Here is a 23458-nt window from a genome sequence, read left to right on the forward strand (position 1 = left end):
TTCCATGGCAAAGTGGGGATTTGAACCTGGGGCCACCCAGATCCTAGTCCAACACTCTAACCACTACAGCTCACTGTATGTTGACATATTTGTATGCCAGTGTACCTGTCTAAGGTTACCAGTCTCAGGGTGGGCCTGGGGTTGTCCCAAAATTGCAACAATCTCCAAACTACAGGGATCAGCTTCCCTGGAGGAAAGGGCAACTTTGGCGGGCAAACACTATGGCATCACAGCCTTGCTGATCTCCCACTTCCCAGTCTCCACCTTCCCCAGGCTCCACCCCCAAGTCCTGTAACTGCAGGACTTCAGCAAAGAGCTAGTCATTTAACTCTTTCCATTGGTTGGTGACTACAAGGGGGAAATGTTGTTAAAGGTATTGCATTATTCCTATCCAGTTTTATGCACTCTTGTGGTTTAAAAAGAAAAAGAAAACAGAGAAAAGAATAACCCACAGCTGAGTGCACTTTTTAGAGAGGGGATCATTACAGGTGTCTGTGAATACGTGGTTATTTCCATGCAGTGTTACCCATGTTTCTTAAAAAAAGACAAATTAAAAGAGGGTGGACAGAGAAACCTGAGAGTCAGGTGAGAACACAGCAGGTGGAGGCGGGGGGTTCAATGTGCATTAGGAGTGAAAGGGAATTAGGAAACCAAGGCTAACAGTGGAGAGAAAATGGATTATCCTGGGTTATTTGGAATCTCTTAGAGGAAATACATGTTGCAAATTACCTGGGGATGCTCAAGCGCAGGATTTTATGTATGGTCCTCAATCCATGTGCAGGCTGTTCTTGCTTGGCGCATGTGAATGCTGCTTTCACGGGAGGTGCCTTTCTGTGACCGCATCTGCAAGTGATTCTGGAGGGAAGAGCACCAATTCAGCTCTGTTTTCGCTGCAAGAACAAGTACTGTAGGCTCCTTTGATTTGCCAATTTACATTTCTTTAAGGTGTGAGAAAGTGTCAAGATCTGCATTTCAATGAATGAATGAGGGAGGTGGGGGAAACTTGGATACTTTTAGCTGTTGAGGAAGCATTGATATCCAACGTGTGAATGTACTCATGGGGAGCAAATTCAAGTGTGACTGTGCAAATGGGTGCATGGGAAGTTGGACACATGAGGCTCACTTGAGCATCCCTAGGTACTTCATAATGTGTAGCGAGACGGTCTGTTGCAAGGTGATTTCACACAGAATAGCACCAGCAACCAGACTACCATGGGAAGTTGCCCTGGTATGGAATCAGCCCAGTTTTTTTAGCCAATAAGTTATATTGCCCAAAAGAAGCAGAATTAAACAGTCACTCACAGAGAACAGGGCCCAGAGATTAGGTTGCCAACAGGCTGGAGAATAAGTGTCCTGTCTCTTTAATAGAGGCTTAATGGGACATTATGAACTGGGTGATGTTATTTATCTCCATGCCAGGAAAAACTTCTGCTGCCCATTACCACATGTTGAGCCTCTATTAAAAGGACAGAAAAATTTTTTTCTTATTGGCAATACAAGGCCGAAGGTCATTTTAACCAACCACCTGTGAATGACAGTTCGATCCCACACCTATCAAGGGCCACAAAGGAAGATATTTCAACAGTCTGCAAAACAATTCTGTAGAAAAAACTTCCAGGTTTGCAGCTGAGCCTGCTGGGGCCATAGAAGAAAATGCTTCATTTCTACAAGCAGGTTTCAGATAAACAAAAGAAGGAGACCTTTTAACCTCAAGATGAGGTTCTAAAATTACTTGACCACAGTTGAACGGCAGTTAAAGAATGCAATAGAAACCAATGCAGTCCTAGCGGAAGGCGACGGTTTTGTGGCAGTTTCACCAATCTAAACTGACACTCCCTTCATCTGCTTTCAACTCCAGAAGAAGAAAAAGGCAGCCGGGGGTGGGGATGTCTTTCTCCCTCTCAGGGTTAACACTTGCTGGGGAGCGTGTGTCAGTTTTGACTGGTGAAAAATACTGGGGGCCCACACCCCTTCCACCGCCAGCTGCATTCAGAGCTGGATCCCCCTGTGCACCTGGAATGTACCTTTTAAAATGCTGCCAAGGTCTGAAGATGGACCGCCCAGTGTGACATTTGGCCTGTCCCTCAGTGAATTGTTTTTGAAAGCCCCAACATGTTTCTGGATTGGATATCTGCAGAAAATATTTGAAAGCATGGAGGATGCTCCTATGAGTTTGAATATCTGATTCTGAGCCCATAGTTGAACTTTCTTGACATTGAAGTCTGGACATGATGGGATGCCAGTGAATATAGTTGGTTTGGCATCCTTCATTTCTGTGTTGCGTTGTGTTACATTGCATTGTGCTGTTTGTTTGTTTGTTTGTTTGTTTGTTTGTTTGTTTGTTTGTTCATTCGTTTGTTCATTCAGTTGGCCATTTCCATGTCATTTTTCTTCCCAATGTTACCCAAAGTGGCTTCATGCAATTTCCAAAATACAAAATGTACTACTATTACTACAACAACATTCAATTTATATACCACCCTTCAGGACAACTTGATGCCCACTCAGAGTGGTTTACAAAGTGTGTTATTATTATCCTCACGACAAACACCCTGTGAGGTGGGTGGGGCTGAGAGAGCTGTGACTGACCCAAGGTTCATCTAGCTGGCTTCCAGTGGACGAGTGGGGGATCAAACCTGGTTCTCCAGATTAGAGTCCTGCTGCTCTTGTCTTAAGAATGCAATTTAAAAGAAAAACAAAGGAAGCAAACACAACTGGATCTATCTTGGCTATCTAATGTAGGCCTCAGGCTGTGAGTCAGGGACCAAGCACCCCTCAACTCATGCTCAAAGGCTTATGTCTGTTGTCCCACCCAAGCTAAGTACTTGCAAACAGAGAAGAAAACAATCTCAGTCCCCACGGGTATTCAACCATTGCTAACCAGCTAGAATGGATTTTCCCAGCTTCATATTCTCTAATATCCTTATGGCACATGATCAAAGTTAATATGCATTGAAGTGATGGTTACATTAGCTTCACTTCATATTACACTTCTAACTTGTTTATTTCCTGTCAACTAAAACTAAATTCTCAAGGAGTATACCTTTCACCCAAGAGACTGCCCACCTTTCAAGCAGGTAGCTGATAAGGCTCCCCACTCACTTGTACATCCAGTTTTGAAAACACACAAACACACTTTTCATGTACACTTGGGCAAAAATCATGTCTGACAGGCCTGCTTTTAGATTAGAAATTTCAGCTCCTCAAGTAATGTCATCTCCTTACCTAGCAAAAGTCGGTCATGGATCTCTTACCTCTTTCTTGCCCTTGCAAGTGTAATTCGTTGTTTTGCTGGAGACCAAGTCCTACGGGGAAAGGTTGAAGGAGCTCGGTATGTTTAGCCTGGAGAGGAGATGATGGAGAGGTGATGTGATAACCAACTTCAAGTACTTGAAGGGCTGCAATATAGAGGATGGTGCGGAGTTGTTTTCTACTGCCTCAGAAGCTTGGACCAGAAGCAATGGGTTGAAATTAAATTGAAAGAGTTTTTGGCTAAACATTAGGAAGAACATCCTGACAGTTAGAGTGGTCCCTCAATGGAACAGGCTTCCTTGGGAGGTGGTGGGCTCTCCTTCTTTGGAGGTCTTTAAGCAGAGGCTAGATGGCCACCTGACAGCAATGCAGCTTCTGTGAACCTGGGCAGATCATGAGAGGGAGGGCAGGAAGGGCCACATCAGTGCTTAGTTCTCATGGCCGTTCTCACATGCCCAGGGTAAGGCCAATCATCACCTTGGGGTCAGGAAGCAATTTCCCCCAGGCCAGTTTTGTTACAGATCCTGATGGTGTTTTGCCATCTTCTGGGCATGGAGCAGGGGTCACCGGGGTGTGTGTGTGGGGCGGGAGGTAGTTGCAAATTTCCAGCTGGACTAGATTACCCTGGAGGTACCTTCTAATGCTATGATTCTATGATTCTATGTTGTTGGGCGGCTGTAAGCTAGTGGGCTATCTACTGCATAGCAGGAGGGAGAGAGAGTGGAACACACAAGGACTGACTTCTGGTCTTACGGCGGCTTCCTTGGCAACCTGGCAGCCCTTCACACCTTACACAGTATACAAACAATGCCTCTTTCACTGAAGGTGCCAGGTGATGTGCTAGGACGGGGGGAATTGGGCAAGGCCAAAACCTCGGCTTCTACCTCCCTTGTCTACACTAAGCAGGTACAAGCAAAGAATAGCTCTGTTCTTATATGAGTGACAGACTTCCTGCAACCAGTGAGCCAGCAATGTGACTGGGGGAACACTGTGTACAGGAGGCTTCCCGGGGGGTTGTTTTGTTGCCCACCAGCAGGCAACTCCAGAAAGTACACATTGGGTGCACTCCCAGTAGGGCACAATGGCATCAATTCCTAAAGTGGACAAAAACAAGAGGGGAAGAAACCCAACCTGATAAACAAGTCACGAATCAACAAGGTTGAGCGGCCAAGAAAATATAAATCTAATTATTGCATAGTGCATAAACAATCAAAAACCACGGGACAAAGTTAAAAACCTAGAAGCCTAGTAACAGCAGCTACACAGAGTTACAAAATTGTTGGCACATATACAAGAACCAAGTCACAGAATTAATTGCACATATACAGAGACCAAATGTGTTTCAGCCCTCTGGGCCATCCTCAGTGGTCTAATTTGTTATTACACACACATAAAAATTATGGCTCATAAATCACTTCCTAAAGTGACATTGTCACACTGGCCACGAGCATGCTCCTGTGCTTCTCTCAAACAGGCCAGAACTAACCCCATACGAAACTTGGGAGCGTGCCTATGTCACTTCCCGGAAGTGATGTCATCACACAAGTGTTGGGAGCACATGCATGCACCAAAACCACCACACATGAGGCATAAAGTAAGTGCCAGGTCCCCCCTCTCCTGCCAGGAGGGTATAAGGACCTGGCAACTTTAGTGTACAGATATGCTGCTCAGGCATGAGCATGGATTAAGTGTTCTGGTAGGATGATGTGCCTGTCAGGCCCATATCTGCTATGCCACTCTTTCCCCTTGCTGCCCTCCTGCGAAATGGACAGTGATGGAGAGGGGTGTGACAGTGATGGAGATGGACACTGAAAGCAGAATGTAGCCACGGACTCTACAGCACAGCAGAACTTGCCAAGTTGGTTTGGACACCAAAGTCGATTGACATTTCATTTAGATTAACCATCGGGACCTGTTCATATCATATTTTAATGCCAATGTACAGCTTTGTGCAATCTAACTCAGCAAGAGCTGGTGGAAGGAAAATGATATGCTATCCACACAAAGTGTCACATTCAAGACTGCAAAACAGCTGTGACTCACGAAAGCTCATACCCTACCACAAACTGTGTTAGTCTTATAGGTGCTACTGGACTCTTGCTCTTTTCCACTTCTACGGACCGACTAACATGGCTAACCATCTTGATCTATCTGCATTGGATTCCAGAGAATATCATAAAGTAGATATATTCCAAGCAAGGTAGTACTGGAGTGGAAGTTATGTACCGTCCAGCTGCCCGCTCATCATCCTTGGAGTTCACAAGCACTTTGGTAAAGAAAGACTATGAAATCAAATTGAAATCAAATGAAATGAAATGTAGGTTTCTGTGCTGCTCAGTGGAGAATAATGCGTGCTTGCGATGGACAGGGAGGAATTTCCTGGGATGAGTCATTAAGAACAGCATCTAATTCTGTTGGTTTTCGTTGACGGGCCTGACTCACCCCTGGTTTAAAGGGGCAAGGCTGTACAACTAAGGCAAGCCCAGGCTTGCCCTGCCGAGTTTGATCTTGTTCTGCTGAGATACCGCAAAGCAGTTCCTTCTCCCCAATACATCAATTTCACAGTCAGGTGGGCAGAGGAGATGATTTATTTACGTTATTTGTAGTCCATCTTTCTCATTGAGACTCAAGGTGGATTACATGGTGTGAGTCAGTACGGTCAATTCCATGTAATGGGTACATACATGCAAATTGGCAAAGATTTAAGAACCGGCAGAAATCCAATACAGAGCTGAAGAAACGTTGAAACAGAACATAAGCAATTCCATGACAGTCATATTAAACAACACAGGAACTACTGGATCCTACTCACAGCAATCGTAGTGAAGTCTATGGTTCTCTCAGTGTTTACAGCAATAGCAGTAAAGTCTGCGGTCTCTCCTTACACCGTTACTGATGGGTTCCGTATCCCATACCTGATGGATCTCTTCAGACCACTTCCTTACAGTATAGCCCTCCTATCTGAAAGGAAATCCCTCTTGCATAATTCAGTTTTGCGTAATTTACCGAAGGCCATGAGAGTGGGAGCTTTCCTAGCCTCCTCGGATAAATTCCATAAATTGGGGGGCCACCCTAGAGAATGCATGTGTACGGGCATCTGTTGATTTTGCCCATGCACAAGGTGGCACCTGCAGAAGGGCCTCTTCAGATGAGTGAAGCTGCTGTGGAGTCCATCTCCTGAACTGACTTATGACCCTGGTGGGGTTTTCAGGGCAAGAGCCTAACAGAGCTGGTCTGCCATTGCCTGCCTCTGCAACCTTGGTCTTTGTTGGAGGTCTCCCATCCAATTACAAACCAAGGTCGACCCTGCTTAGCTTCTGAGGTCTGACAAGATCAGGCTCTCCTGACCTATCCAAATCAGGGCAAAGGTTTGCCTACAGAGGACACAATTTCAGATGTGGAATTTCCACTTTCTGATGCTGAGTGAAGAATTCCATTGAGGAAGACAGGAGAAAGAAAAGCGTGTATACTGAAGGAGCTGTTTATCTGATTTGGGGTTAGAATCAGACACATCTTGGTTGGCTAGTAGAGATATGCACCAAGGAAGTTTCCATTTCCGTTTCAGTTCCAGGGAGTTCCATTACTGATTTGTTCCAGGTCTGTGGTGCCGGCACAGAACTGATCTGGGTTTTTAAAAAAAAATTTCCATGAGATTTGGCCCCTTGGGCTTGCATTGGTCTAGCATGTGCAAACGCACGCACTTCTTTTCAAAGAGGGGGTGGGGAAATAAGGTTCTGGAGCAGTTGCTTTTGAACACAACAGCACCAAAATCACACTGTACTCTTTCTAAATTATTGGCCCACCAAGTTTGAGAGTGAAGTTCTATGTTTATGTTTGGGGAAGGCACACATCAAGGCAAGTGTTGCGCTGTGCAGTGCGCATGCCCACACACACTGTTCTTGTCAAGGGGGAGGAGTTGGGGAAACAAGGCTCCATTCTCGCTTAACCAAAAACATCATTGTCCAAAATCTTTGATCCAATGAGTTTCTCCTCAAGTACGTGAAAACTCACACAACAAAGGACCCCAAAGAAGGCCAGTGTTGGTGGGTGAGAAACTTACCGGCAAGCGGCAAGGCAGCGCTGGCACAACACGCCAACATGGCATGCAAGCAGGAAAGCCTTCTATTAGCAACCAGCGCAGTGCAGTGAAATAAAAAAAATTGCTTCTGTATGACAGCAAAGCCAAAAAATTATTACCTTTGATTCCTGCTGTTATGCCATGTTTCTCTGTGCCCTGTAGTTTCGTTTCCATGATGAGGGGCGACTTCTCCTGACTTCAATCTGCTTTGCAGCAGCCCGGAACCCCCCATTTAAAACCACTGGCTGCCAGCCTGCCCTTGCACTGTGTAAAAGTGCACAGCAGGGAGGGCTGGAGGTTGGTTTTTCCTTCACAGGAAGGATAGCAGAAGGAGAATGGCCCTCTTTTTTCCATATCTTTTACTAGTAAAAGTAGGAAACTGGACAGGTTGCTGGCTGACAGTTTCTCTTTCCAACTAAAACCATTAACCCAAAGTTGAATGAAAATGAAGAAGCAACATTGGCAAGTACTGCTAAACAAGAAAGTCCCCAGAAAATAAAAAATCTGACCAGATTGGTCCTTCTACATGCAGTACTGATGTGGAAAGACTTGATGGTGTGTGCATGTGTTTTAAGTGTGCAATACACACAGCTGCTACCTCTCAGTCATTCAATGCTGGGTTAACCGTTTTAATCAGAGATGTCCCAAAAGCCTGCTCGAAGGCTTTCTGAGCAAGATTAAATTCTTCCTGGAGCACCTCAATCTGTCTTCTTTGGCGTTCTTAAGTCACAGTGAGTGGCCCTGGGGCATCACAGCACCTAAACGAAGGACAGCAGCAGCAGGGGGCCAGAGAATGGGCATGAACCAGCTCCACATGCCTGGGACCAGTCCTGGCTCTCCTTTAATAACGGCTTTTTCTTTCCAGTTTTCACCCTAATCTGCATAACATGAGCCTTCGAGGAAGCCGGGGGCTTAGAAGATTAAAGAAACCCCTCCCTCCTCAAACCCACATGTGCATACCCGTGTGGATGTTGCTGGCCTGGCCTTTCCTTACATTGTGCGTAAAAGCGCACAGAAAGGGGTGGCAATGCTGATGCTGGCATAGACGGCACCATGCCATCTGCTGCTCCCCTCCCTGGTGTAAAACTAACCTTGGATCTCTATGAGCCACGCAGTACCTGTGCCATAACCCCATTGCCCAGGAAGTACTGGAAAAAAATGCACTCCTGCGCACCACACACATCTCCTTCCCACCCACGGAGTTCATTCTAAGGGCTCTGTCTCTCCCCTTTGGAGCCAATTGGTTGCATGTGCTGACAGACTTGCCGTTGAGGAAAACAAGATGCTGCCAGAACCAGATGGCCCTCGGCTGCCTGGCTTCTGGATGGTAAGTACCAAAATCAGGGCATTTTTTTCTGGGAAAAGAGGTGGTGGAACTCAGTGGGTTGCCCTCAGAGAAAATGGTCACATGGCTGGTGTCCCCGCCCCCTGATCTCCAGACAGAGGGGAGTTGAGATTGCCCTCCGTGCCGCTGAGTGGCGCGGAGGGCAATCTCAGCTCCCCTCTGTCTGGAAATCAGGGGGCGAGGCCACCAGCCATGTGACCATTTTCAAGAGGTTCCGGAACTCCGTTCCCTCGCGTTCCCCCTGAAAAAAAGCCCTGACCAAAATGAAACAAACTTTTGGGCAGCAAGGAGTCGTTACAACCGCCTTTCCTAGATTTGGTTAAGCATTCCAGAAGCGGCTTCAATGAGCCGAACCACTGAGTTCTGTGTTTCGTTTTGGCTAATTTTTTTCGTTAGGCACATCCCTATTGGCGAGCCGGGTACCATTCATCTTCATAGTTTCAATTCCCTTTGTCTCCAAATCTACATCAAGATATTTGTTCAGCTTGGAATATCCCTAAACTACAATAATTTGCTTTCAAGTTAATGCAGAAGCTCAAATCTTTCCCAGAAGGCGGATATTCTGTGAAAACCTACCATTCTCATTGACCACAGAATCCACCATTGAGACTGAACCTTCTGCAGTTCTGGTGGACTGGCTTTTTACCTGGACAGCAAGGGACATTAAGGGGCCTGAACTATTAGTAGAAGGACTGACAGTTGCAACAGTTATTGGCGCAGCATTTATATTTTATGGAATTATGGCAACCATAGTAATCCTCACTGTCATCTTCTGCAATTACAATGAGAGATGTAAAAGTTCCTGAAATTTTGAAGCCATAAGAGGAAACTCCCTCTAACACGGAAATACATGCAATACTTACTTTCCTATCAAACCTAAAATTCTTTTTTTCTGATTTAGCAATATAAAATGTATCATATATCTTTATCATCACTAGAGATGGGCATGAACCAAAATATGAGCCAAAGTTCATCACGAACTGGGCCGGTTCATGGTTCACAAACTGGTGGTTCGTCAGAGCCCATTTCCGACGAACCGTCACAAACTTTAGGCCGGTTCGTTTGTTTTGTGTTTCGGTTTGTCATTGCAGACAGCCTGGCACTGATCAATCAGTTTCCTAGGCAACAGGGGGGTGAGCTCTCTGTAGACCTTCTGCTGATCCAGAAGCAACGTTTTCACATAAGAACATAAGCAAAGCCATGTTGGATCAGGCCAGTGGCCCATCCAGTCCAACATTCTGTCACACACAGTGGCTAGAAATCCAGTGCCATCTAAAGGACTGTCAGTGAGGCCAGGACACCAGAAGCCCTCCCACTGCCTTCCTTCCAGCACCAAGACAACAGAGCACCACCTCCCCACAAAGAGAATACCATCTATCTCCTGTGGCTAATAGCCACTGATGGACCTCTGCTCCATATATTTGTCCAGTCCCCTCTTGAAGCTGGCAATGCTTGTAGCTGCCACCACCTCCTGTGGCAACGAATTCCATGTGTTTATCACCCTTTGTGTAAAGTAGTATTTTCTTCTATCTGTTCTAACCCGACTGCTCAATAATTTCATAGAGTGCCCACGAGTTCTTGTATTGTGAGAAAGGGAGAAAAACACATCTTTCTCTACCTTCTCTAACCCGTGCATTATCTTGTAAACCTCTATCATGTCTCCCCTCAGTCGTCTTTTCTCCAGGCTAAAGAGCCCCAAGCGCCTCAATCTTTCCTCATAGGGAAAGTGTTCCAACCCTTTAATCATTTTAGTTGCCCTTCTCTGTACTTTTTCCAGTGCTATGATATCTTTTTTAAGGTGTGGCGACCAGAACTGTACACAGTACTCCAAATGAGGCCTCACCATCGATTTATACAGAGGCATTATGATACCGGCTGATTTGTTTTCAATCCCTTTCCTAATAACCCCTAGCATAGCATTAGCTTTTTTTATGGCAGTCGCACACTGTGCTGACGTTTTTAGTGAGTTATCTATCATGACTCCAAGATCTCTCTCTTGGTCAGTCTCCGCCAGTTCAGACCCCATCAACTTGTATTTATATTTTGGATTTTTGGTTCCAATGTGCATTACTTTGCACTTGGCTACATTGAACCTCATTTGCCACATGGATGCCCACTCTTCTAGCCTCGACAGATCCCTTTGGAGTGCCTCACAATCCTCTCTGGCTTTCACCACCCTGAACAATTTCGTGTCATCTGCAAATTTAGCCACTTCACTGCTTAATCCCAATTCCAAATCATTAATAAACAAGTTAAAAAGCATTGGACCCAATACCGACCCCTGTGGCACCCCACTGCTCACCACCCTCCACTGTGAGAAGTGCCCGTTTATACTCACTCTCTGTTTCCTATTAATTAGCCAGTTTTCGATCCACAAGAGGACTTGGCCCTTTATCCCATAGCTACTGAGCTTACTTAGGAGCCTTTGATGAGGAACTTTGTCAAAAGCTTTCTGGAAGTCAAGATAAACAATATCTATCGGGTCTCCCTTGTCCACTTGTTTGTTCACTCCCTCAAAGAACTCTAACAGATTGGTGAGACAAGATCTTCCCTTACAGAACCCATGCTGAGTTTTCCTCATCAGCTTTTGGTCATCAATGTGCCCACTAATTTTATTTTTGATAATAGTTTCCACCAACTTACCCGGTATTGACGTCAGGCTGACTGGCCTGTAATTTCCCGGATCTCCCCTGGAACCTTTTTTAAAGATGGGGACAACATTAGCTACCTTCCAGTCCTCAGGAACAGATGCAGAGTTTAATGACAGATTACATATTTTTGTGAGGAGATCTACAAGTTCACACTTGAGTTCTTTCAGAACTCTTGGATGTATGCCATCTGGGCCCGGTGATTTATCAGTTTTTAAATTATCTAGCAGTCGCATAACCTCCTCTCTCGTCACCTCAATGTGACTCAGGTCTTTCAAAACCCCTCCCAAAGTCAGTGCTTCCGGAGTGGGCATGCACTTCTTATCTTCCACAGTGAAGACAGAAGCAAAGAACGCATTCAGCTTCTCGGCCATTTCCCTATCACCCTTTAGTAATCCTTTTACGCCTTGGTCATCCAAGGGCCCCACTGCCTCCCTAGCTGGTTTCCTACTTCTAATATATTTAAAGAATTGTTTATTGTTTTTCTTTATGTTCTTTGCAATATGCTCCTCATATTCCCTTTTTGCCTGTCTGATCACAGACTTGCACTTTTTTTGCCACAGCTTATGCTCCTTTTTATCAACCTCACTCCGACTAGTTTTCCACTGCCTAAAAGAATCCTTTTTACCTTTTACAGCTTCTATTACATTGCTTGTTAACCATGCTGGCCTTTTCCTAAACCTATTTGTGCCTTTCCTAACCAGCGGTATGTATTTAATTTGAGCTTCCAGGATTGTAGTTTTAAATAGTCTCCAAGATTCCCCAAGTGTTTTGACCTTTTTTACTTTCCCTTTCAGTTTCTTCTTCACGTACCCCCTCATCTCAGAAAAGTTACCCCTTTTGAAGTTAAACATGGCTGTGTTGGTCTTATTTGGCAATTTCCTATTTATACATATGTTGTACTCAATAACATTATGGTCACTGTTCCCAAGTGGTGCAATCACATTTACATCTCTCACCAGGTCTTCAGCATTACTGAGGACCAAATCCAGGATCACCTCTCCCCTAGTAGGTTCTGTAGATGAACTGGTTTGTGAATCAGTGAAAGTTTGTGAAAGTTCGTGGTTGGTGAAACGTGTTGAACCAAGAACCGCATGGTTCGGCATTTTCCCGGTTCGTGCTCATCTCTAATTATCACATACAATTGCACTATTTGGTAGATTTATGGAATTAAAAATATAAATATTTTTGTTTTCTATACGAAAAATGGCAAGTATTCCCAGTTCTTGAGAAAGCGTTGCAAACTGCCACACCCTATGCTACCATAGCACGTGTATCTTTATGTCTTGCCATTTGAGAGGTAGGAAGAAATAAAAGTTTGAAGTCACAAACAAATTCTGCAGTAAACAAAAGTAAGTGTATTATTTCGACAGAAACTCTCTCATAAAAGGAAAGATTGCCAGCATGTTTGGATATTAAGCTCAAGTTTATAACACTGAAAACACTGAACTCTTGATAATATATTATCATTAAACACATTATAGCATATGTAAAGAAAAAATCTTGCAAGTGTATATGTATAGAATTTTTTTTTCCAGGGCACCTCAAATTTCCAATTTTTTTCCATTGGAAGGATTGAAAATGCCCTCAGACTTTCTTAAGCTATATATTTTCAGTGTGAAAACCCTTGCTTTTTAATTAGCCTAAACAAATTAGGTTTTTTTTTAGTACTGCAAATTTTCCATAGGAAAAATTGAAAAAATCTTCTGGGGTGGGGGGGAGTGCCCCCCTTGTTTCCTGCTCAGGTTTTCACAACTCTATTTACAATATCAAAAGAATGGCTACAATTTAAATCTGCAGACATGTCCTTAACTTTTCTTTAATAATTATACCATCTGACAGCTCTTCTCTTTGCTTTAGGATGGCAATTCTGTTAAGGGTGATGTGATACTCATTTTCTGCTACTTCATTCCAAAGAGATTCATTTTCTCTGTTTAAGACCATCTGAATTCAGTAATCTCTTGTTTAATTTGAACTTTCTACCTATAATTTTAGATCTTCCTGACAAATTTTGTTTTCCTCTGGAAGAAACCTTAATTTCAATGTGTTCTAGTAAATCGTCATGTCCTTGCTTGAAATAACATTTGATTTATATACTGCCCTTCAGGACAATTTAATGTCCACTCAGAGCAATTTACAAAGTGTGTTATTATTATCCTCACAACAATCACCTTGTGATGTGGGTGGGGCTGAGAGAGCTCCGAGAAGCTGTGACTGACCCAAGGCCACCCTGCTGGCTTCAAGCAGAGGAGTGGGGAATCAAACCTGGTTCTCCGGATTAGAGTCCTGCCGCTCTTAACCACTACACCAAACCGAACTCCACTGGACCATCCAGCACCATTTTGACAATACCAGAATCAACATTTTTTACAGAAACCACACATATTTCATTGTCTCACAAAGCTTGCCACATTGTTGTGATCTTTTTTTGTAAGCTTAGTCAATATTCCAAACATGGATGCACTATATATCTAAATAAGGGCATTGTAACATAGCCTTTTTTAAAAAAATAAAGTCTCTTTATGTATGCATACGTGGAAACTAGGAGATACGAGTCCTGTTCACAAGTTACAGTGAATGCATGTACAATCTGTACTATAAAGTTTTGATTTTTCTTTCTATGTTAGTTGAGTACTTTTCATGTTATATTCAACACACATATACAGCTAGACGTATGATTATCCATGAACTGGTCTCCGTTGGTTTCATCAGCAAATTGAACATGCATTGGCTGTTTCTTACAAAAAGGTTGGCACATGTACATGCAGGCTGAAAGTGCATTAACTGTAACATGTGAGCAGGACTACTGACACAAATTCTTGGATTAAAAACATGTTTGGGGGATCATTTATCAGACTGGGGCAATATCCCTGTATGACTTGGCGGGGGGAGCTCTGACAGTTGGAAATGATATCATCGTAATTATATACATAATTATGTAATTATATAAACTGGCTGAAGAGAAAATAAATAGTAATGCCAAATAACGGTACGTTTCAAGTTGTAGAGAAGCAGTTGGCTTAATGGACTGAGAAAGCGAGAGAGAGAGAGAGAGAGAGAGCGGAGAGAATAGGAATGTGTTTGTTAAAATATTGCGGATTATACCCAGTTAGGAGGCATAATTAATACAGAGAATGGAACTATGGTGGATGAAATTGGTCTTCCCAATGTGAATTAAAAAATGGAAGGGAAGTCAATAGTGCAACATGTCAGGTCAGGCAGTGACAAGAACTACATCCTGCATACAAAGACATAAAAGACAGAAAGTCTGTACTCAACCAGCCAGCCACAAGGGAACTTCACACACAATTAGGAAACTCGCAGTGTTTTTCTTGGAGAAAAAGATAGAATCAAAGGATACCAAATGAATCGGAATCGGACCAGGAATTATTTATTTATTTTTATTTATTTATTTTATCATATTTATATTCCGCCCTCCCCGCAAGCAGGCTCAGGGCGGATAACAGCATTAAAAACATTTAAAACATTTCATTAAACATTATCATAAAACATTAAAAGCATTATATAAAGATATTAAAAATAGCAGCATCCTAGCTACCACCTTTCCTTGCACAGGTGTAGCCATCAGCATACAAAACAAGCAGTGAAGGGTTCTCCCCACTGGTGTACCCGTCTGTGCACCTGCCCCACATGTACCTTCTCAGTCCTCATCCAGCCCTCTCTCGTACCCGATACTTGCTCTTGGAACTTGAGGAACTTATACTGGATGAGAGGGATGGCTGGAGGGGAATGCTGTAGATGCGCATCAGCCTCCTATCGAGTGCATTTTGGTACATGTGCATCCATGCACATGAAAGGGAGGAGAGGAACAAGACTATGGCACATGTAGAGTTTGCTTATATGTGAATGAATCATGCTTCTAACATGAATGTATCTTCCAAGATTCTTTTCGTAAAATTCTGTTTTAATGGACTTCTATCCTCAAACTCCAGAAGACGCATACATTAAATCACAGCATTTACTGGGCAATGTGGAAGACATAATGTTGATTTTATACAATAGACTGCAATGCCACAAAATGGTACTTCCTGCATTGTGCAGGGGGCTGGACTAGATGACCCTTGGGAACCCTTCCAGCTCTATGTATTGGTCGATATTGATTTTCAAAGTGGTTTACAGCAATTAAAATAGCTTCCAATGAACAGTCATGTTGGTCTGCAACAGAAGAACAAGATCTGAGTCCAGGCTAGCCCAGTATCTCAGATCTCATAAACTAAGTAGGGTTGGCCCAGATTAGCATTTTGGATGGGAGCCCGCAAAAAAGGATGTCCAGGGTTGTTACACAATAGCAAACATTTCTTGCCCTGAAAACCCTTCAGGGTTGCCACAGGTCGCCTGCGACTTGACGGCACTTTCCACCACAGAATGGAACAGCTCAGAAAAGCACTTAAAACAGGACTGCAGTTCACTGCAATGATTATTGCAGGCATCACTGGCTTCCACGTTCTTTATTGCTTACAGCATATCTTGCCTGAAATAATTTGTTGTTCGCATCGCTCCTTAACCCTGTAATCCTATTCCCATTGCGTTTTTCTTTGGCTGTTTGATGCTGTTTGGTTGCACTGTTTTATCTCCTGGAATCTTCTTTGAGTCTCAACAATAAAGGTGGACTATAAATACAATAAAGCCGAATTAAGCCTGAAAGCAGAAACTCTCGTGATGCCAGATCTGTAGTAGAATGTTAAGTAACTGGGGGGGGGGGAGAGGAGCAGGGTCACTACGCTAAGAGTCCAGTAGCACCTTTAAGACTAACCAACTTTACTGTAGCATAAGCTTTCGAGAACCACAGCTCTCTTCATCAGATGCATCTGACGAAGAGAGCTGTGGTTCTCGAAAGCTTATGCTACAGTAAAGTTGGTTAGTCTTAAAGGTGCTACTGGACTCTTTGCCATTTTGCTACTACAGACTAACACGGCTAACTCCTCTGGAACTATGCTAAGAGAATCCCACTAAATTCATCAATGCCACCATGATGTTAAAAGACATGCTAAATCTAGATTTTATTTATTTATCTAGAAAATATTTATGTTGCCTCTCTATGGAACCTGCCTGAGGCTTACAAAATAAAATATAATAAAACATAACACATTTAAAATTGTTAAAATCCAGCATTAAAAACCATAGCATAAAATAATTCAGCAGCTTATTTAACACTGTCAGGCTATTAAAAAACAAAGTATGCCTAGAACCGCATAATGTTGTGCATGCATTAAAAAAATCCAGGCACGCCTCCCAATCGTAAATGGATTTTCTAGAAGGAAATCCAGCAGATTTCGATAGATGAGTTTATTAGGCCTGCAGCCCTGAATACAAGTCTTCATTGTGAAGGTACGTTCTGAGGGAAGAGTTTCAACATCCACCCTCTCTCTGAGACAACAGGAAGAGGCCCAAACCATGCCAGTCAAAAAGTGTCCAGTTTTCTCTTCTGCTTGAGTGAAGTTACGCGTAGCTGTGACTCATGCCTTTGTGCGACATCAGCCCACCTCCTACACAGAACCATGAAATTCACACCCAACGTTTTCAACAGGAAATAAATATCAGCTGTAGCATGGAAGTTCTGGTCCTGTTTCAGACCAACACTGTAATTTACATGGTCCTCCAACCAGGTTCGCTGTGCTTTGGGGCCTGGAGAAATGATCTGGCGATTGCTTCCTCTCAAACATTGCTCTGAAAGAATTTACAAAAATCTTTCAATATCCACTCGACTTCCAGTGAAGCAGGAGAGCAGCCATTGATTCCAGTTGCTTCCGAGTTGCAATTGCCAGAGATCAGGGAGAGACCAAAGACAGTATTGTCACCAAAATACCACTGGGTAGAGTTGCGTTGATTCTCCTTTGCAGGGTGGCTCACTGTTAGCGTCACATAAAGCAAATCGCCCCCTGCCAACTGATAGGGTGAGACGGCTGTGAAAGCAGCGATTGATTTATTTGGGTGGGAAGACAGGCGCAAGGGAAGGGTCAGGATGGGGGCCGAAACTTGGGCAGTCACATGGTGGATGGTAAGGGTGGCGTTTCCCTCCTCCTCAGAGAACCTTTTAATGAGGTGAAAAGCACTCAGCTGGGCATAGATGTAGTAAAGCCCACGGTTCTTAATCTTCAGCGTGTGAGATGCGGGGTTGTATTCAAATCCTGGCCCAAGGAACACTCCGTCCATTCTGTTATCAGCATACCACTCCAGCTTCCCCTCCTTCATGGATTCTGCAGTTAAAGAAGAACATCGGGAGCTGGTTAACATGACTACAGCGACTCAGGCTGCAGGACCGGCAGGAATCTGAACCCAGCAACCCCAACAACGAGGCACCTCTGGGAGCAAGCACAACAAGAAGGGGGAAAGCCCCAAACACGGGAGACACATCAACTATACGAAAGTGACAAGTGCATTCAGTGAATAAATATACCTCATACAAAAATATCCATACATTCATATAAATAACTATCAACGAGCTCTATTTATACACGATCCTCCAATATTTCCAAACAGTGCATAGATATCGAGGTATAATAAATACAGCAAATATCAAAGCTGCAAAAACATATTCACAAACCTCCAGATATGGCCCAAAGTTCCATAATCCACTATCAGGGTTGCTCTTTAACAGTGTTTTTCCTTTGCAGAGACGCCGGAGTAGGATTTCGAGCCGACAACACTGTTGTGTGAAGGCAAGCAGGTAAGTGGTCACTTCATGCGGTAACCAGTGCCCTCATATCCTTGTTTCTCTTCTTTTACAGGTCAGATATTACAAGCTGGGGGGTACAGGCTTCCCCCTTGCCTGACAGGAAGCTAGCCCTCTTGGCCCATTTCGTAAGGACAATTTTGTTAAGAGCAGAGAAAGCATCAATCATTCCCCGAACCAAATACTCTATACACAGCGCTATCTCCAACAACAAATATTTCAAGTGACTGCCATTATCCGTCATTCTGGAGGATCAACATGAATTTGCGGTTGCTTCTCTAGGAATCCAAGCAATGTACCCCAAGGACAAACCCAGGCAGCCTGAGAGGTGCACTCCAAACTTCCCAACAATGTGGTCACAGAGGATTCTCTGCTACAAAATGTACCTTGGCTCTTACAAAGCAATGCCATCTCCTTGGATAAGTGACATGCCAAATTGAGAAATATAGCAGTGCTTGAAAAATTAACAAAGAAGATTAGATTAATTCAGGGGAGAAAAAAAGAAAGACGATTTAAAGATAATCTGGAATAATTTCATAATGTATTTAATGAAATTTCCAGAATATTGATCTTTTTAAAACATCCTTTATTTGGATGGAGACCCTTATCTGAAATTTGACTAAGGTACTGAATAGTTATATCAGAGGATATTATCCCCCTGACTTGGATAGCCCAGGTGAGCCTGATCTCATCAGATCTCAGAAGCTAAGCAAGGTCAGCCTTGGTTAGTAACTAGATGGAAGACCTCCAATGAAGACCAGGGTTGCAGAGGCAGGCAATGGCAAACACAGGCAATGTTAGTCTCTTGCCATGAAAACCCCACCAGGGGTCGCCATAAGTCAACTCTGACTTGAGGGCTGGATTTCATTTTCATTATCATTCAGAAATGGATTTAAATGCATGTATGTTAAATTGTAGCCAAATTGGATGGAAGCTCCCCCCCTTTCCCCATCTTTTGTCCTTTCCTTGTTTTTTTGTTTTATCTTCTTGTTGCTATTTGTTGTGTAAAAATATAAAACAATTTTTAATTTTTTTTTTAATCAATGCCATCAATTTTATCTCATCGCCCTTTTTCTACAGACATCCTTTAACAGTGCAATAACTAGGATGCATGATAGGGCTATGTCGCAAAAAACCAGATTTTTTAATAATGGCATCAAGGTTAGCTCTTGACTCAGGCAGCGTCCCCCAGCGTGTCCTTTCACTTACTTTCTTATTTATATATTTAAAATATTTATGCACCTGCCTTTCCTCCCAAAACAGGGTCCCCCAAGGTGATAAACAACAGGTAATTAAAATGTAATTGTAAGCATACGTGTAAACAGACAGTTTTAAATGCATATATAAAGAGAATAAAAACATATAGACAAAAACAAGAACACAAACGAGGAGAAGGGCCAATAAAAGTGTACTGGGGGGGGTGTATATGCCATCGCCGCGGACTTATGGCAACCCTAAGAATGAAAGACCTCCAAAACATCCTATCATTAACAAACTTGCTTAGATATTTATTTATTATTTTTACTTGTCATTTATAGTCCGCCTTTCTCACTGAGAAGGCAGATTACACAGTGTGAGATTGGTACAGTCAGTATCAAGGATATTTCCATAAACAACGCCATAGGATAACTATACACAAGTTTACAAAGACATAGCATTAGTAAGAATCCAATACAGAGTTGAACAAATGCTGAAACAGAACATAAGCAATTCTAGGGCCAACATTAGATATCATGAAGCACATAGAAGCACATATTTAAGACAACAGATAGGATGTAAGGCAACACAGAGATGAAGTCTATGGTCCTTAACTCATTAGCAAAGCATCTGAGAGCCCCTCCCTACAATACAAAAGCCTTTTTGAATAATTCGGTTTTGCATCATTTGCGGAAAGCTAGGAGAGTGGGGGCTCTCCTGACCTCCTCAAGCAGGCCGTTCCGCAGGCTAGGGGCCACCACAGAGAAAGCCCGTGTATGGGCTGCTGTTGATTTCGCCCATGTGCAGGGTAGCACCTGCAGGAGACCCTGTTCAGATGAGTGAAGCTACCATGGAGGGACATAGGGAGGGAGGTGGTCCTGTATGTATGCCAGGCCAAGGTCAGCAAACTGGAGGCCGTGGCTTCCTTTACTGAGTCAAGCCATGCCAAATGAAACAAAAAAGGCTTCACCCACTGGTGGAAGACAATGACAGAAGGAGACAAGCAAATGTTCCTGGGGACGGAGTTTCAATGTTCCTGTGCCACAACCAAGAAGGCTCTTTCTTGGGTTGCCACCCCGCTAAGCTCAGCTGGCAGGGGTGCCCAAAGCAAAGCTTCCTAAGATGTTCACATGGGAGAAGGCGGTCCTCACGTTATGCTGGTCCTGAGCCTTATAGGGCTTTAAAGGTCAATAAAAGCATCTTGAATTGGAGCCAGAAACAAAATGGGAGCCAGTAGAAGGAACAAGACTGGAGTGATATTTTCTCTATGACCCACTGCAGTCAACGCTTCTGTACTCAATGCAGCTTCCAGATAGTCTTCAAGGGCAGCTCAAACAGACAAGCCTATTCCACTGAGAGACTGCTCTGTCAGGAAGTTCTTCCTAATGTTAGCCAAAAACTCCTTTGCTTTAATTTTAACCCACTGTTTCTGGTCTGACCCTCTGGGGTGACAGAAAACAACTCCGCTCCATCCTCTATGTGACAGCCCTTCAAATACTTTGAAGATGGCTGTCATATCACCTCACAGTCGCCTCCTCTCCAGGCTAAACATGCCCAGCTCCTTCAGCCTTTCCTCTCCAGACCCCTCACCATCTTCATTGCCCTCCTTTGGACACGTCAATAACAACAATAATATTCAATTTATATACGGCCTTTCATGACAACTTAACAGCCACTCAGAGCAGTTTACAAAAGATTGATTGATTGATTGATTGATTGATTGGACACCTTTCTCACTGAGACTCAAGGCAGATTACATAGTGTGAGATCAGTACAGTCAATATTAATATCAAGACCATTTCCATAAACAATGTATATTATTATTATCCCCACAACAGACCCTGTGAGGTAGGTGGGGCTGAGAGAGCCCTGAGAGAGCTGTGACTGACCCAAGGTCACCCAGCTGCCTTCAAGCGGAGGAGTGGGGAACCAAACCTGGCTCTCCAAATTAGAGTCCTGCTGCTCTTAAACACTACACCAAACTGGCTCTCTGTTCCAGCTTGTCAAAATCTTTCTTAAACTGTGTTGCCCAAAACTGTACAGAGTACTCCAAGTGAGGTCTAACCAGAGCAGAGTAAAGCGATATCATCACTTCATGTGATCTGGACGCTCTACTTTGGTTGATAAAGCCTAAATTCACATGTGCCTTTTTAGCTACAGCATCACATTGCTGACTCATATTCAGCATAAGGTCTACTAAGACCCACAGATCCTTTTCACGTGTACGACAAGCACGACCAAGGCAAGTCTTCCCCCTCCTATAAGGATGCCTTTGATTTTTCCTACCTAAATGCAGAACTTGACATTTATCTTTGTTAAAGTTCATTTTGTTAGTTTCAGCCCAGCTTTCCAGCCTGTCAAGATCACCTTGAATCTTGCTTCTGTCTTCTACTGTATATGCTACCCCTCCCAATTTCGTGTCATTTGAAGGTTTAATAAGCATTCCCTCTATTCCTTCATCCAAGTCATTTATAAAGTTGTTGAACAGAAAAGGTCCCAGGGCAGATCCCTGAGGCACCCCTCTTGCTGCTCCTCTCCACGAGGATGAGGAACCATTTACAAGCACTCTTTGGGTGCAGTCTGTCAACCAGTTACAAGTCTGCCTAACAGCAGAAGGCTGGATGAATACTTGTCAGAGATGCTTTAGGCTGATCCTGCACTGGGCAGGGGGTTGGACTAGATGGTCTGTATGGCCCCTTCCAACTCTATGATTCTATTTATTTGTTTGTTTGTTTATTTATTAATTAAATTTATGGTCCGCTCTCCCTGCAAGTGGGCTCAGAGTGGATCACAACAATTAAGATACTTACAGTGCAACTCAAGAAGAGTTAGTCCAATCTAAGCTGATTGAAGTCAATGGACTTAGACTGGAGTAACTCACCATAGGATAGATTCAGAGGAGTTAGCCGTGTTAGTCTGTAGTTGCAAAATAGCAGAGTCCAGTAGCACCTTTAAGATTAACCAACTTTACTGTAGCATAAGCTTTCGAGAATCACAGCTCTTTTCTTGTAAGCTTATGCTACAATAAAGTTGGTTAGTCTTAAAGGTGCTACTGGACTCTTTACTATTTCACCGTAGGATTGCACTGATAAACCACCCTGGGTTTGCTGCACTGGATCCAAACCACCCTGGGTTTGCTGGTCTCTAAGGCACCACTGGACTCCACTCCAGCTTTCCTAGCAGAGAGCTGGTTCCTCCTCTCCAGGGACATGTCGAGCCCTGGGCTGATTCTGCACACATTGGATAATGCACTTTATCAGTCGTTTGAGGTGGATTTTTTGTTCCGCACACAAAAAATCTGTTCCAAATGATCTATAAAGAGGATTGGAAGTGCATTATCCAACGTGTGCGGAATCAGCCCAGGTCAGGCCCTCTTCCCGTCTCCCCTCCCCAATTTCAAGGCTGTGCCAGAAAAGTGCTACTTACTGTTGGGACCGTTGAGGACGAGTCGGGCACCGCTCTGCAAAGACAGGAGAGAAGGAAGCACCGTGAGAGGCGAGCCGGGAACAGGCGCACCCATCCCTCCTTGCTAGGGTTGCCAGCCTCCAGGTGGTGGCTGGAGATCTCCCAGAATCACAACTGGTCTCCAGGAGACAGAGATCAGTTCCCCTGGAGAGAATGGCTGTATGGCATTATAGCCTGCTAAGGTCCCTGCCCTGCCCTCTCCAGCCTCCACCCCCAAATCTCCAGGAATTTCACGACCTGCAGTTGGCAGCCGTACTCCCCGCTCCCCCAGCCGTACCTGAGGCGGCGGAAGCGGCCACTGCCGCGGCCGCGCCAACTGCAGCGCGGCCAGCGCGGCCAGGCAGGCCAGCAGGGCGCACGACAGCAGCGCCAGCGCGCAGTAGACGGCGGCGGAGGCGCGCCACAGGCGGCGGCGGCGGCTCTTCTCGGGCGCGGGGCGCTCCATGGCGGAGAGGCGAGGCGCGCCGCGGGCGCCGTTTAAGGCGGCCGGAGGCGGCGCGCTCGGAGTCCGGGGCCGGCCCCGTGCCGCCCCCTTTCCTCCCGGCGGGGCCGGCTCGGCGCATGGGCGCCGCAGGACTTCCCCGGTGCCCCCGCCCGCCTCCGGCCTCCGCTCGGCGGCGCCCTGCGCTCAATGCGCGCCCTGGCCGAGCCCCGAAAAGGGGCCGGGCGGGCGCCGGGGAAGCCCGTTGCGCTTCGGCTCCCCAGCTCGCCTCCCCCGGCGACTCCCCGAGCCGCTTCCTCTCCGGCCGCGGCCCTTCGCTTTCGTTTTCTCGCCGGGA

The 23458-nt window shown here is 44.6% G+C and overlaps 1 protein-coding gene across 1 annotated transcript; it reads right to left on the bottom strand.

Moving 5' to 3' along the window:
• Positions 1–16533: 16533 nt before the first annotated feature.
• Positions 16534–23124, bottom strand: TNFSF9 (TNF superfamily member 9). The gene is made up of 3 exons (XM_055003871.1): positions 22957–23124; positions 22641–22674; positions 16534–17541 (listed from the first exon to the last, which is right to left on the bottom strand). The coding sequence occupies exons 1-3, from the start codon at positions 23122–23124 to the stop codon at positions 17000–17002; spliced, it is 744 nt and encodes a 247-aa protein (XP_054859846.1). The 3' UTR covers positions 16534–16999.
• Between the last annotated feature and the right edge of the window lie 334 nt (positions 23125–23458).

The sequence above is a fragment of the Eublepharis macularius genome, chromosome 19, assembly GCF_028583425.1.
Source record: "Eublepharis macularius isolate TG4126 chromosome 19, MPM_Emac_v1.0, whole genome shotgun sequence".
Lineage (NCBI taxonomy): Eukaryota > Metazoa > Chordata > Lepidosauria > Squamata > Eublepharidae > Eublepharis > Eublepharis macularius.

Coding starts and splice junctions, on each gene's coding strand:
- TNFSF9 (XM_055003871.1), bottom strand. CDS start 23,124: ATGGAGCGCCCCGCGCCCGAGAAGAGCCGCCGCCGCCGCCTGTGGCGC. Junction 22,675..22,956: donor GGCCGCTTCCGCCGCCTCAG/GTACGGCTGGGG, acceptor CTGTCTTTGCAG/AGCGGTGCCCGACTCGTCCT. Junction 17,542..22,640: donor CGTCCTCAACGGTCCCAACA/GTAAGTAGCACT, acceptor CTTTAACTGCAG/AATCCATGAAGGAGGGGAAG.